Source organism: Diceros bicornis, chromosome 7, assembly GCF_020826845.1.
Source record: "Diceros bicornis minor isolate mBicDic1 chromosome 7, mDicBic1.mat.cur, whole genome shotgun sequence".
Lineage (NCBI taxonomy): Eukaryota > Metazoa > Chordata > Mammalia > Perissodactyla > Rhinocerotidae > Diceros > Diceros bicornis.
In genome coordinates, this window is record NC_080746.1 from 68085289 (window position 1) to 68107454 (window position 22166).

The 22166-nt window shown below is 38.7% G+C and overlaps 1 protein-coding gene across 3 annotated transcripts in view; it reads left to right on the forward strand.

Annotated features, from left to right (window-relative positions):
- ZNF143 (zinc finger protein 143) overlaps nt 1-22166 on the forward strand; it is a 62805-nt gene that overhangs the window by 13474 nt on the left and 27165 nt on the right. The window contains exons 1-8 of one of the 3 annotated variants that reach the window (XM_058545961.1): nt 3652-3813; nt 11692-11810; nt 12143-12235; nt 12953-13036; nt 13553-13636; nt 14949-15145; nt 15709-15783; nt 21110-21229. In XM_058545961.1, the coding sequence (XP_058401944.1) occupies nt 11699-11810; nt 12143-12235; nt 12953-13036; nt 13553-13636; nt 14949-15145; nt 15709-15783; nt 21110-21229 (765 nt within the window). In that variant the 5' untranslated portion in view covers nt 3652-3813; nt 11692-11698. Of the gene's footprint in view, nt 1-3651; nt 3814-11691; nt 11811-12142; nt 12236-12952; nt 13037-13552; nt 13637-14948; nt 15146-15708; nt 15784-21109; nt 21230-22166 lie in introns of those variants that run through there. The other 2 variants (XM_058545960.1, XM_058545962.1) reach the window with 2 other exon arrangements.

Below are 22166 nucleotides of genomic sequence, written 5' to 3' on the forward strand. Positions count from 1 at the left end.
ACATCTGTTGCCAATCTTCCTCTTTTTTTCTGCTTGAGGAAGATTAGCCCTGAGATAATATCTGTGCCAGTCTTCCTCTATTTTATATGTGGGTCACCGCCACAGCATGGCTGACAAGTGGTATAGGTCCACGCCAAGGATGCAAACCTGTGAACCTGGGCCGCCAAAGCTGAGTGCACTGAACTTTAACCACTATGCCACAGGGCTGGCCCCCAGAGTCCTCATTCTTAAGTATAATGTTATACTACCTCTTATAAGCACTCCTTCCTAGTATACCCCACACTTTCTAATCTACCTGTAGGGACATCCTCCTTAGATATTTTGTTCTAGTAGCTAATTTCTGTAGATATACTGCTTCCACTCTGGAGAAAAAGAGGTAATTAAAGTATACTCTGATAAAGTGTTACAATAAGGGTATAGACAGAGTATCATGGGAAATACATCTAAAGCATTCTGACCCAATTTGGGGAGATCAGGTAAAGCTTTCTGGTGGATTCTGAGACCAGAAGAATTTAGCCAAGTAAAGAGAGGAGGAGGAGTATTCTAGATGGTGTGAATAGCAATCAATGTTTAGAGGCCCAGATGCAAGAGACACCTTGGGCTGTTCTGAGAGTGGCAAATAATCCAGTAGCTCATGTAAGAGTTGTTGGGCCAAATGGTTAGAAGGTAGACTTTGCCACTTATGTTGTGAAGTTAAGGACATCATTTAACTTTTCTGAACTTCATTTTCTTGATCCGCAAAATTGGTATAAAATGGTACTGAAGGGCCAGCCCTGTGGCCCAGTGGTTGAGTTTGGCACGCTCCGCTTTGGTGGCCCAGGTTTGGTTCCCAGGTGTGGACCTATACCACTTGTCAGCGGCCATGCTGTGGCGGTGACCCACATACAAAATAGAGAAAGATTGGCGCAGATGTTAGCTCAGGGCGAATCTTCCTCAAGCAAAAAGAGGAAGATTGGCAACAGATGTTAGCTCATGGCAAATCTTCCTCAGCAAAAAAAAAAAAATGGCACTTAATTCATAGGATTGCTAGGAGGATTAAATGAGGTAGTAATAATGCCTGGTATATAGTAAGTGTTATGTAAGGGTTAGTTGTTATTATCATTTTCTATATAATAGTATTATTAATATTTTTATTAATATTATTAAATGATATTAGCATCACTAACTACTAGAATTTAATTTTCTCAATATTGCTGGAGTATAGAGTGTGAGGAGGTTGTGGCTAGAACAAGACTGAAAGAGTATCTTGATTTGCCTAAGACTATCCCAGTTTTAAAACCAAGTCCCCCCCCCAAAAAAAACAAAACTGAAAGTCCCATGTCATGGGAACCTCCTCAGTCTTGGGCAAACCAGGATGGTTGTCCACCCTACTGGAGAAGTTAGTAGAGTCTAGAGCATGATATTTGGATTATATGGGGAAATAGGAAAGTATTAAAGGTTTTGAGACAGAGAAATGCTGTGATTGTATTTGAAAGCACTTGGACTGTGCTGTGGAGATTAGATTGGAGGAGGTTAGGAGTGGATTTTAGGAGGCCAATGTAATAATCTAAGTGGATGATGGTGGCCCGAATTAAGACAGTCTGATAGGAGAAGTGAATGGATTTGACAGATATTTAGGAAGTAGAGTGATAGTTGTTAGTGATTGGTTAGAGGATAAGGGAGATTTGAGTTATTGGGTTGGTGATTGCATTTATCACTGAGGTAGAAAATACAAAAGGAGAATTTTGTGAGAAACTCTGTTGAGATGGAGGTAGCTGTGGACCACGGAGGTCATCAAGGCCAGTAAGCAGTTAGATATATAGATCAGGAGCCCTTAAGAGAAAGGACTAGATAGATTTTAGAGAGCTTATAAATTCCAGAGATCTTTGAAGCCGTGGAATTGGATGTGATTGCCCAAGAGGAAGAGTGCATAAAATGAAAAAATGAACTAGGACAGAAACTTGAGGGTCCTCAATATTTAGGAACCCATAGGAGAAACTGAAAAGGATTAAATAAGAAGTTGGAGAAAACCAGGAGCATGTGGATGTCACAGAAGCCAAGGCAAGAGAGTGTTCCAAGAAGAAGATAAAGGTCAGTGGTATCAAATCAAGTAGGGAAAGACTGAAAAGTATCCATCACATATTTTTTTAATGTTTAACTATGATCACAATTGGTCAGTTTTTAAACTTTTAAAAAATTTGAGGTGTAACCTTCAGTGTTCAATTTGATGAGTTTTGGCAGTTGTGTACACCCAAATGATCCTCACTTGAAAGAAAATGTAGAACATTTCCATCACCACAGAAAATTCCCTTGTTCCCCTTTCCAGTCAATCCTCCAACTTTGCAACCACATTTTGATTTCTACCACTGTAGATTAATTTTGCCTGTCCTTGGATGTTATATTAATGGAATAATACTATACATATATATATATTATTTTGTGTCTGGCTTATTTCCCTCAGCATAGTATTTTTGAGATTCATCAGTGTTATTATATGCATAGTAGTTTGTTCTTCTTCATTGCTAGGTAATATTCCATTGTATGAATTTATCACAATTTCTTTATCCATTCTTTTATTGATGGACATTTGGATTCTTTCCAGTTTGGAACTATTGTGAATAAAACTGCTATGGACATTCTTGTACAAGTCTTTTTGTGGACATATATTTTCATTTCTCTTGGGTAAATACCTAGGAGTGGCCATTGAACTTTATGTTAAAGTGGAGATTAGTGACCAGCCAGAGCAGTTTCAATAGAGTTAGGGACAGAAACCAGACAGATTAGGTAGTGGGAAATCAGAAAGTATTCTTAGTAACAACTGTTAAGGAAATCTAGCTGTGATAAGGAGGAAAGAGAGACTAGTAACTGGGTCACAGGCGAGATTTTGTTTGATTTTATTTTTGTTTTTTAATTAATTGATGGGAAGGAACTGGGAAAGAGAGAGGGATCGTTTGTAGAAGAGATTCCTGAGATCCCTAAGGAGGAAAGACAGATGAAATGCGGAGTATAGATTGGAGGGGTTAGTCTTACCTTGTAGGATGGTAATATGGTAGGAGAGAAGGAAGAAATGTGTGGAAATGCAGTCAAGTGATAGGTTTGTTGGCAGAGAATTCCTCTCTGATGATTTCTATATTTTCTGTGAAGTTGGGGGCTGATTAATTTGCTGAAAATGAGGTGGCAGGGGCAGGGGGCGGGGCCTGGCAGGAGAGGGAGTGGTGGGTTGGAGGTTTGAGGCAAATAGAAGATATTTTAAATAGTCACCATGAAGAAACAAAGAAACATAAGTTTGCTGGACAGTTTTGGGGGTTCAGAGGAGGGTTCAGAGCCAAAGAACTTTTATGGCCCTTCAGGACTATTCCATTTAACACTATCAAATAAGTTATTAGATCTGAAAAGTGCTTTGTAAATATGTTGTTGTTGTTAGTACCATTGATGGATTCCGACTCCTAGCGACCCTGTGTACAGCAGAGCGGAACCCTGCCTGGTCTTTTTTTTTTTTTTTAATTTTATTTATTTATTTTTTTCCCCCAAAGCCCCAGTAGATAGTTGTATGTGATAGCTGTGCATCCTTCTAGTTGCTTTATGTGGGACACGGCCTCAGCATGACCGGAGAAGCAGTGCGTCGGTGCGTGCCTGGGATCCGAACCCGGGCCGCCAGCAGCAGAGCGAGCGCACTTAACCACTAAGCCACGGGGCCGGCCCCTGCCTGGCCTTTTTGCGCCATCCTCCCACGTTCTGGCGCTATATCAATCAGACAGTGCTCCACTGCTATTCATAGGGTTTTCATGGCCATTGTAAACATGAGACCTACCCAACAGTTATTTCTGACTAGAGGTATGTGTTTTAACTATCCATGTTTAGTGACCTATTTAGGGCACTTTTTGGACAAAGGATCTATTTTGTTAAAGAATTTTGAGTCAAGAATGCCCTCTGTAATTTTCGTAATTGTTTAACAGTGCTTTGCTTCACTTACCGGTGACAAGATGAGCAATTTGGGTAATAAAATATTAACGTATACAGTGTTGTCTTGGGGGAAATAAAGTACAATCTAGCATCGCAATTTTGAAATGACTTTATGCCTTTTTAACGGAGCAATGTTAGAAGTGGTGTTTGAATATGTCAGAACCCCTCTCTCCTGCTGCTTCTGTTTCTCCAACTCCCCAGCCTCAGTGGAAGCAAACCAGGGCATGCTGAGCAAACTGCTCTATGGGAGTGTGCCCTTACCAAGCCATGGTGTTAGTGCTACTTTGTTGTTGAGGTCTGAAAGAGATTTCTTTTTAAGTTCTTTTTCACACAACGGTTCAGTTAAGATCCATCTGTTACTAAAATTGACCTTCCTGATGACTACACCCAGATGTTCGTGTCTAAATTCTTGTCTCTTCTCTCACCTCTTCTTCTCACAAGTATTTTTAGCTTTAGGCTCCTAGGTCTTATCTCAACTGCCTGCCAGTCAGTTTCAAACACTCAGTTTCTGAATGGTCCTGGAACTTGGCAAAGCTTTCAAGTTGCAACATTTCACCCATCCAATAGCATATTCTACTGCCCAATTAAAAGTGGTAGTATAAACTCTATCCCTACATTTTACCTGTTAGCATCCTGTGGACCCTATGAAAACTTGGCCTCATTTGCCGGCGCATTCTAACCACTCTGTACTTAACTGAATTACATTTCATTAATGGAACATGCTTAGTCCCTGGGTGTATTTAAATAAAACTGAAGAGATTTGAAAGACAGTTTTCCACAAACGCTGATCAAAGCACTGTAACTGAATCAGCAAACTGCAAACGTACAGGATAGCCCACTATTTTTATGATACTGTACTAAAGAACTTCCTCGTTCCAGGTTAGGAGATGCCCTAAAATCCAGCACAAATACCGGGCTTAAATGGAGAAGCACTTTTTTTTTTTTTTTTGTAAGGAAGATCAGCCCTGAGCTAACATGTGCCAATTCTCCTCTTTTTGCTGAGGAAGACTGGCCCTGGGCTAACATCTGTGCCCATCTTCCTCCACTTTATACGGGACGCCGCCACAGCATGGCTTGACAAGCAGTGTGTCGGTGCACGCCCAAGATCCGAACCGGCGAACCCCGGGCCGCTGCAGCGGAGCGCACGCACTTAACCGCTTGCGCCACCAGGCCGGCCCCAAGAGAAGAACTTTTTATAGTAGTAAACTTGTAAGGAAAATTTGGAATTGAGAGCAGATAATAGAACTAGCTCTGTTAAATGTTTAGGTGAAACCGGCCTGAGGTTAGGATCTGAGCTTGACAATTTCTGAAGGCCTGGTATGTGTAGCTCCATGCAAAGAGACATCGAAGATTTGTTAATCTTGATTTCTTTTTGTATCATTTCTTTCTTTTTTTTTTTTTTTTGTGAGGAAGATCAGCCCTGAGCTAACATCCATGCTAATCCTCCTCTTTTTGCTGAGGAAGACTGGCTCTGAGCTAACATCTGTTGCTAATCCTCCTCCTTTTTTTTTTCCCCCAAAGCCCCAGTAGATAGTTGTATGTCATAGTTGTACATCCTTCTAGTTGCTGCATGTGGGATGCAGCCTCAGCATGGCTGGAGAAGCAGTGCGTCAGTGCGCACCCGGGATCCGAACCCGGGCCACCAGTAGCGGAGCGCGCGCACTTAACCGCTAAGCCACGGGGCCGGCCCTGTATCATTTCTTATCACAATAAAGATTACTTGCACTTGGAGTTCTTGCTTTTATACCTGGACCATTAGATTTATGTTTTTGTAATAATTTGTGGTAATAATTGTCTCTAACAAACTACACCAAACTTGAAATATCTAAGGGCTTCACATTTAAAAATATTAGTCTGATGTAGATTCAAACTGCTGAAGAAACACTGATTTTTTTTTTTGAAGAGATAAAGTCTGCTAGTGTTTGGTTACTAATTTTAACTATCAATTTTCAGACATTCTTTTTCTTCTTGCCAATAATTTTAGATACTTTTCACTTTAAAATTATGAGATCTATCAAACATAAAGAGGAGTATAAGTAATTGAATGAACACCCATGTAACCACTCAGCTTTTAACAGATCCTAACATTTTGCCATATGTGTTCAAATCTTTTTTTTTTAATTATGGTAAAAAAACACCATCTTATCCATTTTTAAATGTACAGTATAGTAGTGTTAACTATATACACATTGTTGTGCAACAGATCTCTAGAACTTTTTCGTCTTGCAAAACAAACTCTTTACCCATCGAACAATAATTCCCCTTTTCCCCTGCCCCCTAGTCCCTGCCAACCACCATTCTGCTTTCTATTTCTAAGAGTTTGACTGCTTTAGATACCTCATATAAGTGGAATCATGCAGTATTTGTCTTTTTGTGACTAGCTTATTTCACTTAGCATAATGTCTTTTAAGGTTCATCCATGTTGTAGCATATGACAGGATTTTCGTCTTTCTTAAGGCTGAATAATATTCCATTGTGTATATATATACCATATTTTCTTTGCCCATTCTTCCACTGATGGATGTTTAGGTTGTTTCCACCTCTTGGCTATTGTGAATAGTGTTGCAGTGAAATGGGAGTGCAAATCCCTTTGAGATCCTGTTTTCAATTCTTTTGGATATATACCCAGAAGTGGGATTGTTGCATCATATGGTAATTCTATTTTTAATTTTTTGAGAAACCTCCATACTGTTTTCCATAGCAGCTGCATGATTCTACATTCCTACCAAGAGCGCACAAGACTGCTAATTTCTCCATATCCTCACCAACACTTGTTATATTTTCTGTTTGTTTTTTGGGTGGTTTTTTTTTTGATAGTGACCATTCTAACGGGTATGAGGTGATATCTCATTATGGTTTTGATTTGCATTTCCGTGATGATTAGTGATATTTAGCATCTTTTCATATGCTTATTGGCCGTTTGTATATCTTCTTTGGAAAAATGTCTATTCAAGTCCTTTATCCAATTTCTAATTGGATTATTTATTTTTTGTTGTTGAGTTGTAGAAGTTCTTTATATATTCTGGATATAACATTTGCTACATTTCTATAGTGTGTTTTTTTTCTTTTCTTTATGCTAACATACATCATCATTTTCCAGAAAGGCAGGAACTTTACATGTTATGTCTTCATTGGAGATTCCTATAGTGCTTCAGGACAGCCTCCTTTGTGTCTGATTTTGGCCCATGATTCATTATTAAAGCCCATGAAATTGACTACCTTTCACAAGGTGGCCCTTTCTAAAGATGTTGTGTGTATCTCACATGCTCATTTTCACACAACCTGAAAATGTTGGTGACAGAAATAACCAAGACATGATGATGGATATGGTGTGAGCAGCTCTAGAGTGTTTGATCTCTGGCTTGTTTATTCCTTTTCTCACTATCATATTTTCCCCATTTGATCATTTTCTAACAAAGGCGTTAATTGTATCACAGAGTCTTTTTTGAGAACTTTAAAAATAAGGTGGGCTGTGTACCTGTCATCGCTTATTATCTCTGGTAATTGTAGTGCCCAGTTGAACTCCTCTGAGTCCTTTCGCCCTTCACTACCCGATATATTTGCCAGCAGCTTGTGTCCGGGAAACAATTGTCTCTTCATATTTCAAGTAGTGTAGATTTTTTTCCATTAGGATCAAAGCTATAGTTCCTGAAGGCTTCTTAAAGAAATTTAACAGTTAACCAACTTTCAGACAAAAGACAACTTCTATTTATTGCAGGTATGTCAGTTACCTGTTGATGCCATATATTAGTAGTTATTTGGAGATTTATAAGTAATTGAATGAAAAGGACAAATACTTGAGTTACTATCAAACCTTAGACATTTCTTAACATCATGACCCAAGTTACCTTGTAATCTGCCTTTTTCAAAATTCATATCCTAGGTGAATACTGCAAAAATCATACAATGCTTGCTACATCTTTGTAGGAGTTTTCCCTTCCATTTCCTTATCTTATTTCTGTTACGTAGTGACAGTACTTCTTCTGAAAATTAGCCTGTCCCAATTGTATACTCATCAGGGGTCTTTTTTTTTTTTTTCATCATCAGGGGTCTTAGCAGCAGAGTACCAGTGTGACTTTGAGGCTTCTCATTGTTATCCCTTAGAAGTAGCAAGGAAGTGTTATAGTTTCAGTCTACTCTATGAACAGTTATAGGTTATGAATCTTTCAGGAATCCTTGAAAAGTCAGCCCTTGATTGACTTTTATCACAGCACTGATACCTTTATGTGAGTCTAAACCACAGTCCCTGGCTTTAGTCCAAAGACTGTACAGTTTATAGTGTTTTTAAAACAAAAATCTTAATGTCCATTCTACCTAAAGCAATCTACAGATTCAGTGTAATCCCAATCAGAATCCCAATGACATTCTTTGCTAAAATAGAACATAGAATACTAAGATTCATGTGGGGCAGCAAAAGGCCCTGAATAGCTAAAGGAATCCTGAGAAAAAAGAACAAAGCTGGAGGCATCACAATCCCTAACTTCAAAACATACTACAAAGCCATAGTAATCAAAACAGCATGGTACTGGTACAAAAACAGACACACAGATCAATGGAACAGAATTGAAAGTCCAGAAATAAAAACCACACATCTACAGACGCCTCCTCTTCGACAAAGGAGCTAAGAACATGCAATGGAGAAAGGAAAGTCTCTTCAATAAATGGTGCTGGGAAAACTGGACAGCCACATGCAAAAGAATGAAAGTAGACTGGTTCCTTTCACCATGCACGAAAATTAACTCAAAATGGATCAAAGACCTGAAGGTGAGACCTGAAACTATAAAACTCCTGAAAGAAAATATAGGTAGTACAGTATTTATCATCGGTCATAAAGGGATCTTTTTGAATTCCATGTCTACTTGGGCAAGGGAAACAAAAGCAAAAATAAACAAGTGCGACTTCGTCAGATTAAAGACCTTCTACAAGGCAAATGAAACCAGGATCAAAATGAAAAGACAACCCACTAGCTGGGAGAAAATATTTGCAAATCATGTATCCAACAAGGGGTTAATCTCCATAATATATAATATATAAAGAACTCACACAGCTGAACAACAAAAAAACAAACAACCTGATCAAAAAATGGGCAGAGGATATGAACAGATGTCTTTTCAAGGAAGATATACAGATGGCCAGTAGGCACATGATAAGATGCTCAACATCACTAATCGCAAATAAAAACTACACTAAGATATCACCTTACACCCATTAGAATGCCTATAATCACCAAGACAAAAAACAAATGTTGGAGAGGTTGTGGAGAAACGGGAACCCTCATTCACTGCTTGTGGGAATGCAAACTGGTGCAGTCTCTATGGAAAACAGTATGGAGATTCCTCAAAAAATTAAAAATAGAAATACCTTCTGATCTAGCTATCCCACTTCTGGGTATCTATCCAACGAACCTGAAATCAACAATCCAGAGAGGCTTATGCACCCCTCTGTTCATTGCAGCATTATTCACTATAGCCAAGAAGTAGAAGCAACCCAAGCGTCCTTCGACTGGTGATTGGATAAAGGAGATGTGGTATATATATGTACAGTGGAATACTACTCAGCCATAAAAAAGGACAAAATCGTCCCATTTGCAACAACATGGATGGACCTGGAGGGTATTATGTCACCCAAAATAAGCCAGAGAGAGAAAGACAAACACCGCATGATTTCACTCATAAGTGGAAGATAAACTAACACATGAACAGAGAGAGCTGTTTGGTGGTTACCAGGGGCAAGGGGGTTGGGGGGTGGGCATAAAGGGGGAAGGGATGCATTTATATGGTCACTCACAAACAATAATGTGCAACTAAAATTTCACAATGTTATAAACTATTATGACATCAATAAAAAAATTAATAAAAAAACCAAAAATCTTCAAGTAGTCCTAAACATAAATACAATTGCAAATTATTACTACTCTCTGCATATTGTTCTTTTAAATATCGACACTAAAATCAGATCTTTAGACCTGGAAAGGTCCTCAAGAGATCCTCTGGCCCAGTTCCCTGGCTCAAGGCAGCTAAGTTATCCCAACTCCTGTTTGAGACAACTTAGGGCCCACAGAGGTGATGGGACCTGGAGGTGGGAGAAGGGAGGAATGGGGTTTGGGGGTGATTGGTAGAGGAGCCACTCATTCATCCATTTATTCAGCACCTATTGTATGTCTACTATGTGCTAAGCACTTTGTAGGCACTTGAGTCAGCAGTGAGAAAACAAATAAAAATTCCTGTCCGTTCTAGTGGAGGAGAAAATAGATAAGAAACAAACAAAATAAATAAATACACATCGGGCCGGCCTGGTGGCTTAGAGGTTAAGTGCTGGTGCTCCGCTGCTGGCGGCCCGGGTTTGGATCCCGGGCGTGCACTGTTGCACCGCTTCTCCGGCCATACTGAGGCCGCGTCCCACATACAGCAACTAGAAGGATGTGCAGCTATGACATACAACTATCTACTGGGGCTTTGGGGGAAAAAATAAATAAAATTTAAAAAAATAAATAAATATGCATCATACGTCAAATAGTAAGTACTATGCGGAAATGTAAAGGAGGGAAAAAGGATAGGGTATATCATGGTTGAGGGGTGGGAGGTGTAGTTTGAAATGAGGTGAACAAGGAAGCTTTCGTTGAGGTGACATTGAACAAAGACTTGAAGAAGACAAGGGAGGGCTGGCCCCGTGGCTTAGCGGTTAAGTGCGCACGCTCTGCTACTGGCGGCCCAGGTTTGCACTGACGCACCGCTTCTCCGGCCATGCTGAGGCAGCGTCCCACATACAGCAACTAGAAGGATGTGCAACTATGACATACAACTATCTAGTGGGGCTTTGGGGGAAAAAAAAAAGGAGGAGGATTGGCAATAGATGTTAGCTCAGAGCCAGTCTTCCTCAGCAAAAAGAGGAGGATTAGCATGGATGTTAGCTCAGGGCTGATCTTCCTCACAAAAAAATAAATGAATAAATAAAACTAAGAAAAAAAAAGACGACGACGACGACAAGGGAATAGTAATGAAGATACTGGGAAAAATGTTTCAGAACATCAAATGTAAAGGTCTTGAGGCAGGAGAACACCCGGTATGTTTGAGGACAAGCAGGGATACCAGCGTGGCTGACGTGGAATGAATGAGACGGAGAGTAGTAGGAAATGACCGATGAGATCCTTGGCCTCATAGGCCAGTGTAAGGACTGTTGGCTTTACTCTGATGAGAGGTCATCAGCAGGTTTTGAGCAGAAGAGGGACATGATCTAACTTTTCCCTTCAAAAGGGTGCTCTACCGTGTTGAGACTGTGGGGAGTCACAGTGGAAGCAGGGAGACTAGTTAGGATGCTATTGCAGTAATGGGTGACAGATGGTAGTGGCTTGGATCAGGGAAGTACTGGCGAAGGTTGTGAGAAGTGGCCAGATTTAGGATAGATTTCTGAAGATGAGTCGACAGGATTGCTGATGGATTGTAAGTGGGAATCTTCAACCATGTTAAACCCAAAGAACTCTAATTATGGAAATTTTAGACATGGTACAAAACTGATAGCCGAGACTTGTCACTGTGCTCAATAGTTTACTGATGAATTATGAAAACCATGCCTTGGACTTTAGGTTAATACTTTTACCTGTTAGTACACTTAATCCTATTAAGTGAGATTTCAGCTTATTTCAAACATCATGTACTTCTTTAGCAATTTTTTGTGGTTCATAATATTCTTTGTAACTTTTATTTTGTATGCATCATTCTTTGTTCTCAACTGCCTATATTTTCTTTTAAGGTAGAAAATGTTGTTAGCCCAAATAAATCGAGATTCTCAGGGAATGACGGAGTTTCCTGGAGGAGGAATGGAAGCTCAGCATGTTACCCTGTGCCTGACAGAGGCAGTAACTGTGGCAGGTGAGCAGTCTTGTTTGAAGGGATCATGTAGGTTTGGAAATATTTACCTTAAGGGAAAATGAAAATTTACAACACTGTGTTTACCTCCTTCTTCCTTGTTTAGCTAAAGACAACACAAAGCTGAGCCTTTCTGTGAGCATTTTTACCTGGGTGTGGATGCTGGGTACAGTAGGGCAGGGAAATATTTTTTGTAACTGCTAGAAGAAATCCCATTTGAGTCTAAGTTAAGCAATCTGCCTTTTGCCTAATTTTCATTTAAAAAAATTTAATTTAAATAGCATGCACATATGATAGTTATCTAAAGAAAATAACTATTTTTTTTTTTATAATAGATGGTGACAATTTAGAAAATATGGAAGGTGTAAGCTTGCAAGCAGTAACACTTGCAGATGGTTCTACCGCTTATATACAACACAATTCTAAAGGTATGTGTCTCATATACAGCGCATTGGTTAATATCAGCAATTTGTAACCTCACAGTTAGAGCACCTAGCAACTATACCCCTTCTAAAGACACTGTATTGCATATGGTAATTTTAAATAGTTTCAGTTTAACTTAATTTTGTTTTGATAATTTGGGGACACCCTTTGAGATATTTGGAAGATACTCTGGGGTGTCAAAATTAGTGGGGAAGAGAGGAAGAGGAGTGTCCCCAACTTATTTCTGTTAAGACCTTTCTTGCTGTTTTACTTTAGGTTATTATTTAATGTTTTTCAAAATATGCATAAAAGTAAAGACATTTGATTTTGCTTATATAACATTGTCTCTAAATCAGTGTTTGCTTTGCTCCAAGAAATAGCCCAGTTCTCAAACTCCCTGTTTTTATGGAAACCTACTGAGCACGTGTATACATAGTGAAGGGACTTGTAGCCCCCAGGGATGAGAATGACAACTGGCCTCACATACACTTGAACTTGTCTAATTGAAAATTGGAGGGGAGGAAAGAGGGCTGAGGGAGGATTTTCTGTTTTCTGTAGGATCACTGGATGTGTTATTGAATTGCCTCAGAACACTGAGGGAAGAATCAAGATGAACATGATCTTAAGTGGTGTATATTTTTATCGTTGATATCATTTTGAAATTGTAGAAAGTTTAAAATTTTTGCTTTTGCTTATTTATTGGCTTAAATCTTGTGTTGCAGATGGAAAACTCATAGATGGCCAGGTCATTCAGTTGGAGGACGGTTCTGCTGCCTATGTTCAACACGTACCCATACCTAAAAGTAGTAAGTATTTGATACTTCCTTATACTCCTGATTCTCATACTTCAGTATTTGCTGTCTCCAGCTGCCTCTTACTCCTAAACTGGTTCTGATCCCTAGTCCTCCTTCTGAAAGGGGAGACCAGTAGATGTCAAAGAGAGGCTCTAATGACCATTTTAACTTAATTGAGACTTTCTCTCAAAGATAATAGAATTCTGGACATAAATGGACAACAGTCCTAAGTGAATATTCCCGTTATTTGAGCTAAATCCTACATGTCTCTGATTTTCTTCTTTTTTTTTCCCTTCTTTCAACTTGCCTTATCCCCTGGTATATAGTCCTAAAATAAGTATTCTAATATATTTTTACCTTTCAACACTTATTCAGACCATCTTTACTGAAATTACTTAAATGTTCAAGGATTCATAAAGCAAGTGTAGGTTTTTATAATGTCTTTAATGGTTTATTGACTCTGTTGTTGCTGAGTTATCAGAACGTACTTAGAAAACGTGGGATCTAAATGTAAGCATTGTTCTTGAGCAGGGGACAGTTTGCGTTTAGAGGATGGTCAAGCAGTGCAGTTAGAAGATGGAACCACGGCATTTATTCACCATACCTCCAAAGGTAAAATCGCTTTGGAAATATGAATAAAATAAGAGACAATTAGGGGTATGGGAAAAATAAGACCTGCCTTTAGTTGCTGAAGTATTGTCATGTAAATGAAAAGTTGTACTTGTGCTCTGAAATGTAAGATAGAAGATTTGGGCACAGTCTAAGGAAAAACTTTCTAATAATTTGAGCTGTCTAGTAATAGGTTGAAATAGCAAACCCCTGGTCCCTGGAAGACTTCAAATTGAGGCTGCTTTTAAAATATGAAATTAAACATTTGCAAGTTAAATGGTTGAGTTTTTTCTTCGTTTTAAATATAATTTATTTAGTAAGGTCCTTTGCCTGTAGTGTTGGTCTTTAAAACTAAATAAAAATTTAAAAACTATCTGGAGCAAGTATGGCAAAATGTTAATGTTTATGAACTTGGTGTAGGAGGACCAGGGGTTCAAGGTGGAATGCATAGGAGTAATGAGCACAGTTCTGCAGCCAGACTGTCTGGGTTCAAACCTGGGTCTGCTGTCTTTTAGCTGTGTGACCTTGAGCATTTATTTAACCTCTCTGTGCTTCAGTTTCATCGTCTGTAAAATGAGGATTATAATAAGTATCCACATCATAGGATAGTTGTGAGGACGAAATGTGCAAACATACATAGGACATATTGGTGTGAAACGTGCAAGCACTTAGAACAATATTTGTCACATAGTAAATGCTCAACAAATGTTAGCTATTGTTATTACTTTATAAAATATTTTACTATAGAATGACATTGCATGTTTTAGAAAGACTGTTTAGTTGTGAAACCAAAGGGGGAAATTTTTAAAAATTTAGAATACTTAAATTTGTAAGTAAAATTATTTAATTAAAGTTGAGAAAAAGTAAACTGAATTTTTTCCTTTAGCAGTGGGAGTTAATCACGGGTTCATTGTAATTGGCTAGATTTATTATTTCACAATGTTGTATATATATCTTGGTGTGTTTATTTAGAGGGAAAAAAACCCACGGACTCTGGAGTCATACTGACATGAGTTCAGATCCTGGTTTCTCTACATACTGATTTTGACTGTTAATTGTTAGTTTTTTAAATTTCCTTGTTCCTTAGGAAAATGACTTTACTTACCCAAACCTCAGTTTCCCATTTGTACAATGAGGGTGGTAAATATACCCACCTCACAGAATTGTTGTGAGGATTGAATGAAATACCGATGTAAAGCACATGGGCCAGTTCTGATAGTAACTACTTGATAAAAGTTCATTCCCTTCTCCTTTAAATATTTAACTGTTTATCAGACTACCTTTAATTTAATGCCATTCTCTTCCACTCCCTCAGATAGTTATGACCAGAGTGCATTACAGGCAGTTCAGCTGGAAGACGGCACCACAGCTTACATCCATCATGCAGTGCAAGTCCCACAGTCTGACACCATCTTGGCGATTCAGGCTGATGGGACAGTGGCAGGTCTGCACACTGGGGATGCCACGATTGACCCTGACACCATCAGTGCTTTGGAACAATATGCAGCAAAGGTACAGCATTTTACAATGTTAAGAATGCCCCAGATACAGCGTCTTTATTTTTTTAAAAGAAAACACAGAAGTATACTTTATCAAATAAGAAACTAGCAATTCAAAGTCAAAATCAGACAGCATCAAGAAGAATATCAGCATTTATCTTAAAAGAAGGGGCGTGTAGAAAGAAATGTTTGAAGAAAAACAAGAGAATGGAGTAAGAGCTTAAAGAAAAGAAATAAGTAGCAGATAACTCACAAAAAGATATGTTCGAGGATGAGTGCCATAAAAGAAATAATAAAGTATAGATGGAACGCTTATGAATTATGAAGTAGAAATTAGAGATTGGAAAAGGTGAAGGAAAGTCTCAATTAAGTTTTAATCAAAAGGCCTGGGTTTTTTCCGTGCATTGAACATGTGTCTTTCATATAATTTAAAAGTTTTTTTTCTCCTACTTTTTATAATAGAAATTTTCAAATATACACAAAAATAAACAATAATGAATCCCCATGTACTTTATCACCCAGACTAAACAATTAGCAAAATGTGAAACTTTTTTAAGCTGTATTTTATTCCTTTAGGTGTCCATTGATGGAAGTGAAAGTGTAGCAGGTACTGGAATGATCGGAGAAAATGAGCAAGAGAAAAAAATGCAGGTGTGTAAAGCTACCTTTTTATATAAGAATCTCTTTCTCAAAAAAAAAAGAATCTCTTTCTCTTAGCATTTCTAGGCCCTTCTGTGAATGAGTAGAGAATCATTACCTCCCTAGGAAAATCTTACCAACTCAGAAAAACTGTGTACGTATTAGGCAGCAGCTGTCTCGAACTACCTCAGGTGTCAGGATTCATTATGTGGATACAAAGTGGCACTAAAGAAGCAGAAATACTGCAGAAATCCAGATGGAACTTATGTTCTAGAATCCAAGGCAGTTTTGGAGACCAGGTGATCTTCTGACTGCTCCTACCCATGGCAGTTTGTGGATCCTTTTTCTGGGGCTCCTTCATTACTGTAACTAACCAACCTTCACTACTTTGCTTTTTATATCTTTTTGTTTCTTCTGCTTCCAACTGATACCCTCCATACTTTCCTTTTCAACTTCTGGAGAGAAGCTCCAGCCTAGCTAATTATCATTGTTCCTACTTAGCAAAGCAGTTTGTACTCTTTGTACCAGACTGTTTCCTGGGCTGAGGATGGCCATGGGTTGGCTGCCCTTGATTCAGATGCTCACCCTGGGTCCAGTCATTGACTATCCCTTACCCAAATAACAGCCTAGGGCAGCAGTGCCTCTAAAGTTTTGTGATAAGTACAAAGTTGTCACAGATGCATTCTGGTAGATGTACAAACCAAAAACTGAAAACTTGCATAATTCAAGATTCTGTTTTGAATTATGTGTTTTTGTGTTGGAGAAGGGAGTGCTTGGAGCTTATGTAATCATTGTAGCATATTCTTGCTTTAATGCTACTCCTTATTTTCTCAGCAATTATTTTCTTAATATTTTGCTGACTCCTCTCTCATAGCAGTTTTTTGCATTCTTCCAGGAGTTTTATCCTATTTAACTCCTATTCTAAAGTTATTGCTTCAGAACCAAATTATTTTGTGTGTGTGTGTGAGGAAGATCAGCCCTGAGCTAACATCCATGTCAATCCTCCTCTTTTTTTTTTTTTTTTTTTGCTGGGGAAGACTGGCCCTAGGCTAACATCCATGCCCATCTTCCTCCACTTTATATGGGGTGCTGCCACAACATGGCCTGACAAGCAGTGCATCAGTGTGAGCCTGGAATCCAAACCCGGGCCACCAGCAGCAGAGCGCACGCACTTAACCACTACACCACGGGGCCAGCCCCCAGGACCATACTTTTTTTTAACTTCAGCATTAGCATCACCACTTAATGACACTGAGTGATACTATCAGGGGTTATCAAGAAGATTTTACGTTTATAATAATAGTGAATGATGAAATAACAGGAATCACTGAAATCACTGGTAGAAATTTGATACTTCTTAACGTTACTGAATAACCAGTATTTCTGTTTACCAGCTGAAGTGGTGGCATGACGCAACAGTAGTATAAACACGGTTTGTAATTCATTAAGCCCATTAGCTTTGAAACTCTGTGATTCTTGGCAAAATCTTCAAAATGAGACTTTAAAATTTTTTATACTGCAGTGTGTCAAATCCACCTAAGTCAAACTCTACTAAAATGCAAACACAGTGTAAATATATACAAGAGATGTCAGTCAGTTTTTGGGGTGGCCCAATAAGGGTTCTGTCTCTTGTTAGTGACTAAAATTAGGTTTTTAATAATAGGATATTTTTAAAGAAAGACAGTTGTCTTTCTGTATGAACTAGTATAAAATGAACTAGTATAGAATGAGTCTTAAAAAAATGAATGAATTTACCGTTGAGCCATATAACATTATAATATACTATTATTATAAAAGTCTATTACGGGCTGGCCCCATGGCTTAGTGGTTAAGTGCGCACGCTCCGCTGCTGGCAGCCCAGGTTCGGGTCCCGGGCGCGCACCGACGCACTGCTTCTCCGGCCATGCTGAGGCCGCGTCCCACATACAGCAACTAAAAGGATGTGCAACTACAACATACAACTATCTACTGGGGCTTTGGGGGGAAAAATAAATAAATAAAATTAAAAAAAAAAAAAAGGTCTATTACCATCAATAATGGATTTCTGAGTCCAGAAACATAACAAGGAATTCAGAACTGCTGAAGCGAAATGTCATAAAAAGCCCCATTACTCTTTATCTGCAGACATATAACCTTTGGTCTTAGTGCCAATAGACAAAGAAATAGAAGAAAGCTGAACAGGAATTTTTTTTTTTTACTATAACGTTTTCTCCTTTGCCCTCTGTACCTCTCCCTTACAGACTAGATTTGCGCTGTCTAATACGGTAGCCGCGTGTGGCTATTGAGCACTTGAAATGTGGCTAGTCAGAACTGAGATGTGCTGTAAGTGTAAAGTACATACCCGATTTCAAAGACTTATTATGAAAAAAAGAATGTAAAATATATCATTAATAATTTTTCATATTGATTACATGTGGAAATGATAATATTTTGGACATATTGGGTTAAATAAAATATTTACTTAAAATTAATTTCACCTGTTTCTCTTTACTTTTTAAATGTGGCTGCTAAAACATTTTTAGTTATGTATGTGGCTTGCGTTTGTGACTCATTATATTTCTCTTCATTATTGCTGGACCAGAAGTTCATGACAATTGAGTGCCGTATTTGAGGTTGAGGGCCCAGTACATGGTATTAAAAGGTCAAAATATCCCAAAAGAACCACTGCAAATAAGTAGCACCTGTAACTTCTCAGCTTGTCTCTTGGTACTCCTCCTCCTTCTGCCAGAGTTGCTTAAGAAGTTATAATTCTGTGCCTGGCTGAACTTTCAAGTACAGGGATTGTAGCTAATTCAATAGAGTTTTTGTAAATAGTCTTGCTTCAAACCTCTAGATTTTTTTCATTGTGATGCTTACAGTTTCGATCTTCTTCTTTCATCTCTAATATTAACATACTAGCTGGTGCTGCTGAGCTATCTCTTACATGAAACCCAATTTCATAGGACAAGAAGGACCTAGAGTATCAAAAGCAGTGGTGCTCATGGGGAGGTGGTTCTGTCCCCCAGGGGACATTTGGCAATGTCTGGAGACAATTTTGATTGTCACAACTGGGGGAGTATTACTGGCATCTACTGGGTAGATCTCCTACAAGGCATAGGACAGCCCCCCACAACAAAGAATTATCCTGTTCAAAATGTCAGTAGTGCTGAATTTGAAAGCCCTGATCAAAAGTAATCTAAGAATGCCCATGTGTTCAGTTGTAAGAACTGTAAGGATGATGGGGTTTGTGTATTTGAGGGAGACTATGACTACTGTCATTGCCCTCATGCTACACCACCCTTAGTTAACTAGAAAACAGCATGGTGTTAAAGTAGCATATAATTTGTAATAAAAAAATCCGAGTTGAGAGCCAGCCGTGATGGCCTTGCTGTTAAAGTTCTGTGAACTCTGCTTCAGTGGCCTGGGTTCGGTTGCCAGGTGCAGAACCACACCATTTGTCTGTCAGTAGCCATGCTGCGGTGGTGGCTTATGTAGAAGAACCAGAAAAACTTACAACTATACACAACTATGTACTGGGGCTTTGGGTGGTGGGGGAGGGGAGGAAGAAAAAAGGAGGAAGATTGGCAACAGATGTTAGTTTAGGGCGAATCTTCCCCTGCAAAAAAAAAAAAAAAATCTGAGTTGAGTTTCCGCTCTGCTATGTAGTAACTGTGTGACTGTGAGCAAATGACTTAACTTCTCTGGCTCTGAGATTTCTTATCTGCTAAAGCAGAATAATAATAATCTTTGCTTTACCCATGTTATGGGGTTATGAAAACCAAAGGAGATTTTCATTTGGTTAATATTTTAGGTAATACATGAGAACATAATTTGTAAATGTGTAAGTAAGCATTATACAGCATTGTTGATGCTTTAGGTGTTCTGTTAGAATACCAGGCCTTTTTTCATGGTTTTCATTAGTTTCGACTTCATTCAAAACTAATTTTATTTACATTGGAGATCAAAGTTCTCTGGGTTGGCAGTTTTAATCGGAGCTCTAATAGCTGGAAAACACAGAAAGCCAGTCAAACTAGCTCAAAGAGAAAAAGAAGATATATTTTAAGGATACAGCAGAGCTTACAAAAAGCCAAGAAAGGGAACTGCTGACAGCTGGGCTTCACAGGAACCAGAATGGCAAAGGACCGGAAGCTGATCTCACTCCTTTTTCTTTCTCCTCGCCTCTTTCATGGCACCTCTGCTCCCTTCTTTTCTCTACAGACAGGCTTCCTCTGCGTCTTCACTGAGTTTGCACATGGCTCATCACAGCCATGCTTTCTCAGGTTTACCACCCACAACCAACTCTAGATTTCCATTTATTTCTCAGGTCAAATTCCAGGGAAGGAGAATTTGTGGACTCAGCTTGACTTTTTAAGCCAGGCCACACAAGGCATAGATGACTGGCCAGCCTTAAATATACCATCTTCTCTGGTTATCAGGCTCTATGGCTGGGGTGGCAGATTCTCCCAGAACATGGGTTGGATAATTACCTGAAAACCTGTTCAGTATAAGCAGTTTGACTGTGGATCATATTTCATGTATATTTTCTGTACTTTTATCTAGCTATGTGACCTTGAGCAAGTGAACCTTGCTATTCTAAGTCTCTTTTTTTTCCATCTTTAAAAGATGGGAATTAGATCAGTGGTAATCAGGGGCAAACACAAGACTGAGCTATGGAGCTTTTAAAAAATAACCCATGACTAAGACCATCTTCCAGAGATTTGATCAGGAGGTCTGGGATGGAATCCAGGATTTTTTTATTTTTTTTTAATTTTTTGTTTATTGCAGTAACATTGGTTTATGACATTGTAAAAATTTCAGGTGTACATCATTGTACTTCTATTTCTGCATAGATTACATCAGTTCACCACCAAAATACTAATTACAACCCATCACCACACGCATGTACCAAATTATCCCTTTCACCCTCCTCCCTCCCCCCTCCCCCTCTGGTAACCACCAATCCAATCTTTGTCCCTATGTGTTTGTTTATTGTTGTTATTATCTACTACTTAATGAAGGAAATCATACGGTATTTGACCTTCTCCCTCTGACTTATTTCACTTGAGTATGTCAAGGAATACCTGTATACAATGGAGATGCTACTTGGATTGATTTTTCTAGAGTAGGAATAGATCTGTGAGCTCTAGCTATGCACCCTTGTGGATCTCCTTTTGACTTCTTCCATTCGGCCATGGAACAGAAATAGCCTAACTGGCTCAGAGTGATATAATCTTCTTAAAATGATGGCCTGAATCTGGAAACTCCTGTTACATTTTTATCTTTTTAATTCTGAAAATAGTAATTTCATCTATTTTATTTCTGTATAAATAATTTAAATCATACTTCTTGTTTCATCTAGATTGTCTTACAAGGACATGCAACAAGAGTAACTGCTAAATCTCAACAGAGTGGAGAAAAGGCATTTCGATGTGAATATGATGGATGTGGAAAATTATATACAACAGCTCATCATCTTAAGGTAGATATAAGAGAAGTGCTGTATCTAGTTATGAGAATACCTAGGATATTAAATGCCGATATGATATTTTTGTAGCATTCAAACGCCATTGTTTTCCTCCACTTCTCAAGATACAAACACACTCTCACACTCATACACAAACACACAAAAGTCTATGCAGATTTTAGAAACTGTGAACTCTTTGAGGGCTTGGACTATATTTTCTTCACCTCTGTCTCCCTAATGTCCAGCATACTATCTGGCACATGGTAGGTACTCTGTATATTTGAATACATTTTTGTCAAATGTGAAATTTAATTAATGAGAGATGTGTGTTTAATCACTCTGTTAACAGTGATTTGCTGAAATCTAGCAAAAGTTGGTGTTAATTTATCTTGTCTTTCAAATATATAGGCCAAGTATTTTGATTGCAGCTAAACACAACATACCATGACTCATAAAAATAATAGCTAACATTTATTGGATAACTTACAGTGTGTCAGGAAGTGTGCATTGGGCATATTTGGAGTTGCAGCCCTAGAGCCCCTCTCCACTACTTATCAGTGTGTAATCTTGACATGTTACCTGACCTCTTAGTACCTCATTTTCCTTATCTATAAAGTTGGATGATAAAAGTACCTCCCTCATAGAGTGGTTGTGAGAATTTAATGAGTTAATACTGTACATGTAAAAGACTGAAAAGAATGGCCTGGCATGTGGTAAAGGTTCAGTAATGTCGGCCATTGTCATGCTTATTCATTTGTCACAGCAGCCCTCTACCATTGTGTCCCCACTTTACAGAGAGGACTTTTGGCTTAGAGATGGCAAGTGCCACAGCCACACCACTCGTCAATAGTGAATCCTTGCCTCAGATCAAGGCGCCTCTAGCAGCAGCCTCCACACTCTTAACCTTACATTGTGTAGCCTCTCCCTACCCTCTGCTCCTATCTCTCACCAT